The sequence below is a fragment of the Penaeus monodon genome, chromosome 3 (genome assembly GCF_015228065.2).
Source record: "Penaeus monodon isolate SGIC_2016 chromosome 3, NSTDA_Pmon_1, whole genome shotgun sequence".
Classification (NCBI taxonomy): Eukaryota; Metazoa; Arthropoda; class Malacostraca; order Decapoda; family Penaeidae; genus Penaeus; species Penaeus monodon.
The window spans coordinates 62,373,175-62,383,174 of NC_051388.1; the positions used below are offsets into that span (position 1 = coordinate 62,373,175).

The window sequence follows — 10,000 nt, forward strand, 5'->3', positions numbered from 1 at the left end:
TGTTTATTTATTTATTCCTCTATTTATTTACTTGTTCATTATTTTAGTTACAATGCGCACTAGGGAAATTTATTGGTCATTTGTCGCACACAATGCCTTGGAACCTAATTTACGTAATGCCTTGTCTATTCGTTCGTCCTATAGTGATTGTAGTAATAGGTTTTGGTGTGAAAGTATTTTCAGAAATATATTAAAAATGGTTTCACTACGAGTGGTTTCCCGGAACAACAAAAGTACATGGCATTTCTGATGGAAGTAAAGAGATGTCTTTATTCGTATTTTCAGATTGCATAGCGCGTGCATTGCCTTTGTCCATTTGTCGAACGTAAAGCCTTGGAAATTCCGTAATTTTCGTAATTTTTTGTCGTTCCTCATTTGGTATTGATCATTAACAATTAAAAAAGAAAACTAAAATGGCTTACCGGACCAGAGGAGCGAAAACAGTTTAGTCCGTCCTTGCTTAAGATACGTTTTCTGTTCACTCTTCTATTTAGCCTCCTATAAAAGGAAAAGTTGACGCTCTCATTACGCATGTTGAGAGAGTCTGCCCGAGTTGAAAGAATCGCCTTTTCTCGGGGCCAGTTAGCGTTCGGACTCTCTGGAATTGAACCTGTGATAGTTTGTAATCAAGCGTCAATCTCTCTGGCCGTCACTTTGACTGTAGTTCGCTTCGGGTATGAGGATTTTTTTTTAATACGGGGCTGAGAATATGCGAAAAAAGCAGGTGCGGGGAACACTGACCGAGCTTTTATAGATGTGCATACTTCGATATAATGCATGTGTATGACTTTCTGTGAAGGTGTGTTTATGTTCATGTATGTGTTTATGCATTCATTCTCTCTCTATCTTTATCTCTCTCTTTCCCTCTCCCTCTCCCTTTCCCTCCCTCTCTCTCCCTCCCTCCCTCCCTCTCTCTCCCTCCCTCCCTCTCTCCCTCCCTCCCTCCCTCCCTCCTTCCCTTCCGCCCCCATCTCTCTCTCTCCCTCTCTCCCTCCCTCCATATAAGATAGTAAACTTGTGTCAGTCTCCTGTTTACAGAAAATTACATATTTGACCATGTTATTCATCTATATCTAAATTCAGTTTGATGGCAGCATTATTATACTCTTTTCTCGTTAATACATTTGTTTTGACAGCCACTCCATCAACTCGAACAGTGATATAACAACAGTGTTATCTTTCACCTATGATATAATTATATATATTTTTTGTTAATCTTCATAGTCCCACAAATTAAAGCATCGTCATTGTTATGGACAGAAACACAAACACACTCGACATTCTACTTTAAAAATATAATAATAATAATAATAATAATATATATATATATATATATATATATATATATATATATATATTATACAACATACAATATGTGAAATATATAATATATCTAATATATATATATATATATATATATATATATATATATATATATATATATATATATATATAATATACATATATATATATATATATATATATATATATATATATATATATATATATATATATATGTATGTATGTATGTATATGCATATATGTATGTATGTATATGTTTAGTTGAATGAATATGTATGCATATTATGTATGTGTATTTGTATATATGCATATATAAAAATATATAGGGATATATAGATATATGCATATACAAATACATATATGTATACACACTATCTATATATCTATATATATATATATATATATATATATATATATATATATATATATATATATAAATAAATAAATAAATAATCGCGCGCGCGCGCACACACACACACACACACACACACACACACACACACACACACACACACACACACACACACACACACACACACACACACACACACACACGCGCGCGCGCGTATATTTATATATATGTGTATGTGTATGAAAATATAACATATATATATATATATATATATATATATATATATATATATATATATATATATGTATACATATGTACATATTTTATGTATATATGTAATATATGTATAATATATATATTTATATATAATTGTATATATATGTATATATACATGTGTGTGTGTGTGTGTGTGTGTGTGTGTGTGTGTGTGTGTGTGTGTGTGTGTGTGTGTGTGTGTGTGTGTGTGTGTGTGTGTGTGTGTGTGTGTGCCCGTGTTTGTGTGTGTGTGTGTGCCCGTGTTTGTGTGAGAAAGTAGATTGCAAAAGTATGGCAGATGTATCAAAAAGACGAAATAATGAAAGGGAAAGGAGTGTAAGAGGACCAACAACAACAACAGGAAACAAGCAACAGGTGATGCACCAGGACGCTGCACAGTCAGAGGATCGTCTTTTGCAAAATATTGAAATCACCTTTCCTCTGCAAGGGTGCGCCATGTATTGGGACTTGTGCGGAGTTCGTCAGTCGAGTACTTTTAAAAGGGATTTTAATGCTATATCGTTTAGTAAGAGTCCTGTGTTTGATAACGGGTTGGGAGAGCAGCAAAGTGGGCGCCTAGTGCCAGGGAACGGGTGCGGAGAACAGGGTAGCGGGTGTGAAGCGGTGATACACTTGGGAGTGAAGCAGGCAGCACCGTCCCTGAGCTGGGCGAGCGGGAGAGAGAGACTTCAGTGGCGTTTCGACGTGGCTCTGGAGTGGACGTGCGCAGTGTGTGCGGCGTGTGACGGCGTGTGCGTGTAAACGTGCGCGTGAGTGTTCTCCTGCCCCTCTCCACTCCGGACACGCTGCTTTGTTGATTAACGACCGAAATAGCATGTGCTGAAATACTGTCGGTGTAAGAAGAACCGGGAAAGAGAGTGATGCATCGGAGTGCAGGATACATGCGATGTATCTTTTACATTACATGAATATATGTTGTTCTACCTAGGCTAATTTGGTGGGCTCGATTACGAAGTAACATCTGCCCTTTTATTTTTCGTTTAAATATATAGGTATTCGTTTTATTTTTGCTTAGATATTTGTTACCTCAAATCAGTACAAAAGTTAGTTTTCTTTGAATGAATTACGATTTTACTGTGCACCAGCACATAAACATCATCGCCGACAAAATAAAAAATTTATATTCCATTTCTGATCTGGCATTTGTTAATACTGCCATCGATACATAAACGCGAAAAAAAATTCTATCACCAAATGACAAAAGCAGGACAGCTGCCGCTTTCAAGTCGGCAGAGGGGCGTGTGCTTGGATGACCCGAAGGCTATGACAGGTCGAGTGACGCGTCCAGGGGACAATCTGGGCGAAGAGAAAGTCCTTCCTCAGCCTACATCTGGACTCGACTTAAAATGCAGGCGTCACTTCGCAAAACATACGACGGAGATTGACTTTTCGTTGGCACTTGATCTCCTTCCCGAATATCCGTAGACAGCATAGGGTGCAATAGTCGATTCTGTACTGGTGATATTGTTCATTTTTTTTGTGTGTGTAACTGTACGTGTGTGTGTAGGAGAGAGAAAGGGTCTAGAGAGAGAGAAAGGTGTGTAGAAAGAGAGATTGAGAGAGAGAGAGATTGAGAGAGAGAGAGATTGAGGGAGAGAGAGATTGAGGGAGAGAGAGACTGAGGAAGAGAGAGAGATTGAGGGAGAGAGAGAGATTGAGGGAGAGAGAGATTGAGAGAGAGAGATTGAGGGAGAGAGAGAGATGGGAGAGAGAGAGAGAGAGGGGAGAGAGAGAGAGAGAGGGGGTGGAGAGAGAGGAGAGAAGGGGGTGGAGAGAGAGAGAGAAGGGGGAGAGAGAGAGAGAGAGGGGTGGAGAGAGAGAGAGAAGGGGGTGGGAGAGAGAGAGAGAGAGAGAGAGAGAGAGAGAGAGAGAGAGAGAGAGAGAGAGAGAGAAGGAGTGGAGAGAGAGAGAGAGAGAAAGGAGTGGAGAGAGAGAGAGAGAGAAAGGGGTGGGAGAGAGAGAGAGAGAAAGGGGTGGAGAGAGAGAGAGAGAAGAGAAGAGAAGAGAAGAGAAGAGGAGAGGAGAGAGAGATGTATGCAGGCATACGGACGTAACTACGTACTCCCGCTCGCACAAACACACACACACACACACACACACACACACACACACACACACACACACACACACACACACACACACACACACACACACACACACACACTAACGTACTTTCGCACTTCCTTTTATATTTTTATATTTTTTTCATGCATACATGCAAACAAAGATATGAACACACGCACACAAGCATTCACACTTGTTTACAAGACTTAGGTCATGGTAATCGAAGCGTTTCTTACGAAATATATGTATTTCCTCCCAAGCCACCTGTGAAGTAATGTTAACTCGATGTTTAATGAAGTGTCTCGTATACTAGGGAACTGTGAAAAAATCATTATTCATAACTTACAAGGACAAATTGGCATTCATTTATGAATACACTGTACTGAGTAGGAAGTGTAATGTGCTTGCCAACAGTAACCATCGATCAACCTTTGTAAGTTCAACGTTTCCGTTTAAAAGGTAAGTCCCTCTATTATATTTTTAGCTGTTAGGAAGAAATTTACTCAAGAGAAATTTGCCAGGTACACGTTTGCGATTTCAGTAGAAAGAAATATATATGTACACGCCATTTTCCTTTTGCCAGGTGCGTGCGTATGTAGAGGTCGGTTATGTAATCCACTCAGTTCATACTTGGGATGACGTAACCGTGCCTCGTTGTGGATAAAAAAAAATCGCATTGCTTCGTTGTCTCTTAAATCGGCAGAAGAGGTGGTCTGAGTAAATATTTGGCACTTGGGTTCATAGCGGAGCGTATTCAGTCAACCACTTTGAAGCGTGCCCATCAAAGTCCTACTATTTATTATGGCAAACGGATATTGATTGTTTTCATTGCCTGTCATTCGCGTGAGGAGTGACTGTGAGGCGCCTTTGTTAAGAGAAACTGAAAGGGAAGGAAATAGGGAAACTGTGACAGAGTGAAAGCGACTGTGAGTATTTTTGCGACATAGAGATCTTTCGCTTTTAAGAGATGATGTTATGATTTGCGGATTCTATTCTAGAACATTAGTAAGAGCTCTATTAAAAAATAAACTTTGCATTACTTTCGCTTCAGTTTTATGCTGGCAGACACCGTATCAAGTAGGGTTGGTGATTCTTTTGGTAAACTAGAAAGCTATTAATTGCATAATAACCTTTATTATTTATAATCGCAGCTCATTATCTTTTGTTATTATCATCTGGGAACACTGCACGTGAATACATGACCTTTCACAAGGCATCTTTTTGTATGATCAATCATAATATCAATAATATCATCAGTTGGCACTTTCTCGTATGCAGTTAATATTTTTATTCACCGAATTTGCAACTATAAGCAGCCAATGACAGTTGAGAAAGAGGAAATAGGGTGATATGGCGGAAATACTGACACGAAGGGACAAGGCAAAACACCCTAATCTGCAAAAGCCATTTCAGGGCTAAAAATTATTATTTTGTCTTGTTTATCTTTTCGAACCCTCATCCCCTCATCGTGTTTTCCTTCCTTAACCTCTCTTTCAGAACTCTTAGTCTAATTTATTCCCTTTTTACCCCGTCTTGGATCATAAAATATTACATTTTCAACATTTCGAATGATAGTGCTTTGTGTGTTAAAATATTAATGACGTAATTTAGCAGAGTGCACACCTCACGTAACCTATCTTTATGCGAAAACAATGTTTGACCTATGCAATCCTGGTGTGAAACCGACTTGAGATTAGTACAGCTTACAGTTCAAGGTAACAGTTGAATTGAGAGTTTTAACCCCTTAATAGCAACCTCGCCTCCACTGTTTATCCACCGTTCTGTCAAACAAAGTTTTACTGAGTTGAGCTTGATTACATAGACGGGAAACAAGAACGAAAGATAAGGCAAGCGGTGACTGACACTAATCAGACCCTTGCTTATAACTCGATCTTAAAATCCGGCTCGCTTCAAAGAGTGATGATAAAACAAGTGAGACACGGTGTTAATTAGGAGGAATTAAACTTCACACTAGAAGAGAAGTCATTAAACGTCCCCTTGGGAGTGAATGTAAGGGAGTATGTCTGCAGCGGTTATTCTGTCTTAAATATTGCCACACGGCGAACGCTGAACAGATGGTAGCGGGAGCACGTGCGAGGACGGCCTCGCCACGCGACGTCACCAGGCGGCCTCGTCCTCGAGCTTCACTCGAGACCTCGCAGGCCCCTTCGCGTCTTGTGCCTCGTCACAGTGGCGTGATATCGCTTTTCGCGAATTATTTTTGTGCAAGTTTTGAGGAGAAAATTCCCTTACGCTCGTTTTCCCGTTGCATTATTTTTTGTTTTTTTTCGGAAGTATCTAGCTGGCATACTCATGTCGTCTATGGTCGGGCTGCGGACATAGGACTGTAAACCGTGTAGGGGCGATCGTGCTCTGAGTGGCAGTTGTGAGCTCGGCGCTTGACAGCTGTATTCACGAACGAACTTTCACTTGCCTTCTACCTGTATATAAGGTAGAGTAAATAGACCTTCTTGCTTGCGTCAACGAGGCCTTCTGCGTGTTTGCTTAGATCTGGAGTCTTGGAGCAACCCTCTGCGGTGCTATTTTAGGCTTGTTTCAGGTTGTTCTTTTCTCAGGAAGCTTGTGTTTAGTTTAAATAAAAAGATGATGGTTGGAGCAATTTGGTTTTCTTCTAGTTTAATCTCCCTCGCTCCTTTGTTGATAAATCCTTTCTCTCTCCATCTTCTCTCTGTCTCCCTCCCTCCCTCCCTCCTTCCCTCCCTCCTTCCCTCCCCTCCCTCCCTCCCTCCCTCCCTCCCCCCTCCTTCCCCCTCCCTCCCTCCTTCCCCCTCCATCTCTCTCCCTCCCCCCTCCTCTTCGGGTGTTTGTGTATGTGTATTGTTTGTATGCACGCGTGCATGCATGTTATAGGATTCATTTCAAGGAGTAAGGCTGTTCTGAATTTATATTACCAAACCTTTCGAAAGAAGAAACAAAAAGAAAAATATGTCCTGAAAGGCGAAGTATTATTCGAGAGAGTTAGAATTTAGTATAGAAAACGAAATAAGAAAAAAATACGCGGCCACGTAATGGGAACAAGGCCAGTGATGGGGAACAAACCTCGAAGAGCGAAGGGCTTACAACGGTGACAGATCTACACCGCCAAGTATCATGCAGTGCATTGCTGCTGTTAATTCTGTGGACGTATACGAGATTCAACGACATAGTGGACGGAATATTTCAACCGTTGTGAGGTAGTCTTTCCTGAGATCAGCTGGTGACGTTTAGCAGAAAAATACGAATGTTTTGCGTTTATTAATGTATTTATATATTGATCAACACGTTTAAGTATATTATGTTTCGGCCAGCGTGATGGTTGCCACTGGGAATCTTCTGTTAAAACTACTTTGAATTTGGTTTGAGGGACGAATGTTTTGTTGTTACGGTTTATTCTATTGAATGACATCTTTGTTGTACTTGTTTCAAGCAGGAGGTTGATGTGTTGCTATTTTGGAAATATATAATTATCAGCAAAAATCCCGTTGTCAATGGAAATATTCTTGATTTTCTCATCCGTTAACTTTGAAAGTGTGTTCCTATGAACACTCGAGCTATTTCGTAAAGGGCAGTAATATCAAGAAAGATGCGTTTTTTCTAAGGTTTGTCTGGACGTTAGCCCCTGAGATAAGGCAGTTGTACAGCACTTCTTTATTGGTGATAAAGGAAGATGTTATGAGTGTGAGCTGTCTTCAGGGATGAATATAAGGTATTATGCTTTTTTAAAAGTGAACTGTTTTTACCAAATTGTGAGTAGGATTGATCTGGCTGAATTCACCGATAAGTTCAGATGATTTCTGAAAGGATTAACAATAGGCATTGATCGACATCTGAGGAAGCCATTCCTTTGCAATGCTAAACTTAGATTTCATTCACAAAATTCGTCTTGTTCGCAGTGTGTTGATTCGGGGCACGGGGATGTATTGAAGCCGAAGTTGTACAATAAAGTTTTGGCAGATGAAACGATAAGTCTGGAATATACACCTAACTGGTGGAATCTCGGGTGAGAGCTGGTTAAAAGGGGGAAATTGGTATAGATTCGTTGTAGTGTTAAGATTGACGTATCTTTAAGGTTTTAGGTTGAATCTTTTTGGGAATGTGAAAGAAGAGTTGATAGCTTACCCAAATGTGTTTTGTGGTGTGGCGAGGATTATGCCTCCTCCTCTTCTGGTTTTGTTATTGAGAAGCTTTCACCGTGTATTAGATTTTGGATTTCTTTGACATGCCATTCATTATGATCCAAGTTACGTATAGTCTAGACTCTTTGTAAGTCTGTGCAAAGACATTATTACGAGGGAAGAGATTTTGCTGGAAATTTAACAAACTTTGCTATATTTTGCAGTTCTTAAACTCTTATCGAGAAAGAATAACAAAGCCCAGTTTCTGGAGCCGTAAACCAAATCCTAAGGCCATTGATAAAGCTTTGTATCTGTCAAAACTTTATTTGAAAAGTTGGAAATCACTTCAACTTTCTTGCTAAGACCATTATTTAAGATCCACGATTTTTTTTTCAAGTTAATTGGCGTTTGAAAAAAATCAGATTTTGTGTCCTAAATGAAATTAATGAAACGTGATTTTTTTTTTTTTTTTTTTTTTTTTTTGGGGGGGGGGATTTCAGCACACTGAAGTAAATAAACAAAATGGCTGTACAGGAATTTTGAATATTTTCCCAGTTTGTTCAGAAGATATTTTTGAAAGCTGTTTTTTTTTTCCTTTTTTCTAATAATTTCGGTAGTGTATATTTGCCACGAGTGAACCACAACCTTCATATAAAAGGAATGATTGAGGCGGCGGTGAACATGTTTATGTATCCATACGTCTCGAAGGTGTCGGGCTTCACCTTCAGAATGGATTAGCGAGAGGAAGAACCGAGCAGGGCGAAGTATATTTAGATTTTAAAAGTATTTTGTATGTGTGTGCGCGTGCGTGTGCGTGTGTGCGTGCCTGCGTGTATGTATGTATGTATGTATGTATGTATATATGTGTGTGTGTGTGTGTGTGTGTGTGTGTGTGTGTGTGTGTGTGTGTGTGTGTGTGTGTGTGTGTGCGTGTGTGTGCGTGCGCGCACGTGTGAGTACATATATAGCCATCTCTGGAATCGGCAGTGTGTAGTAAGCATGAGGACCGTGACTGATAGTAACATCTGGTACAAAGGAAATTTCTCGTCCCCTGAGCAAAGTGGGAACGCGGGTCAGCCGCATGACTAGAAGGTTTGCGCTTCATCATATATTTATATATGTATATTATTTAAATGTGTGGTGTACTCTCTCTCTCTCTCTCTCTCTCTCTCTCTCTCTCTCTCTCTCTCTCTCTCTCTCTCTCTCTCTCTCTCTCTCTCTCTCTCTCTCTCTCTCTCTCTCTCTCTCTCTCTCTCTCTCTCTCTCTCTCTCTCTCTCTCTCTCTCTCTCTCTCTCTTAAACACAGAAATGCGTGCGCGCGCGCACGCACGCACACACACACACACACACACACACACACACACACACACACACACACACACACACACACACACACACACACACACACACACACACACACACACAAAACAAGACACACAGATGGACTATTATATATATTTATATGTATATTTATATTTATATATATATATATATATATATATATATATTTATATATATATATTATATAAATATAAATATACATATAAATATATATAATAGTCCATCTGTGTGTCTTGTTTTGTGTGTGTGTGTGTGTGTGTGTGTGTGTGTGTGTGTGTGTATATGTATATATATATGTGTGTGTGTGTGTGTGTGTATTTGTTTTTGTGTAAATATATATATATATATATATATATATATATATATATATATATATATATATATATAATATATATATATATATATATATGCATGCCTATGCATATATACTAACACGCATGCACATACAGGCCATGTATCATTTGTCTTTCGTTTACATTCTTGTATGGGAACTAGCATACTGTGATATCACATTAATCTGTATCCGATTAGTCTTGGGAATTCATGAAGG

The 10,000-nt window shown here is 39.3% G+C and overlaps 1 protein-coding gene across 5 annotated transcripts; it reads left to right on the plus strand.

Annotated features, from left to right (window-relative positions):
- Window positions 1–2,177: 2,177 nt before the first annotated feature.
- LOC119597825 lies at window positions 2,178–5,554 on the plus strand. 5 transcript variants are annotated; one of them, XR_005230884.1, is made up of 2 exons: window positions 2,178–2,679; window positions 4,255–5,554. XR_005230884.1 is itself a non-coding variant. In XM_037947474.1 (2 exons), exons 1-2 carry the CDS (start codon window positions 2,201–2,203, stop codon window positions 4,315–4,317), a joined length of 471 nt encoding a protein of 156 aa, XP_037803402.1. In that variant the 5' UTR covers window positions 2,178–2,200; the 3' UTR covers window positions 4,318–5,554. The 5 variants fall into 5 exon arrangements, 2 of the variants coding, with proteins under 2 accessions (XP_037803402.1, XP_037803397.1); XR_005230885.1 differs by having other exon boundaries at window positions 4,293–5,554; XR_005230883.1 differs by having other exon boundaries at window positions 4,308–5,554.
- Window positions 5,555–10,000: the final 4,446 nt, after the last annotated feature.

Bases quoted from the DNA above. Each gene is read 5' to 3' on its own strand.
- LOC119597825 (XM_037947469.1), top strand. From the start codon at position 2,201: ATGGCAGATGTATCAAAAAGACGAAATAATGAAAGGGAAAGGAGTGTA. The intron at 2,639-4,307 runs GTGTGTGCGGCG...CTCGTATACTAG, and splicing joins CTCTGGAGTGGACGTGCGCA to GGAACTGTGAAAAAATCATT.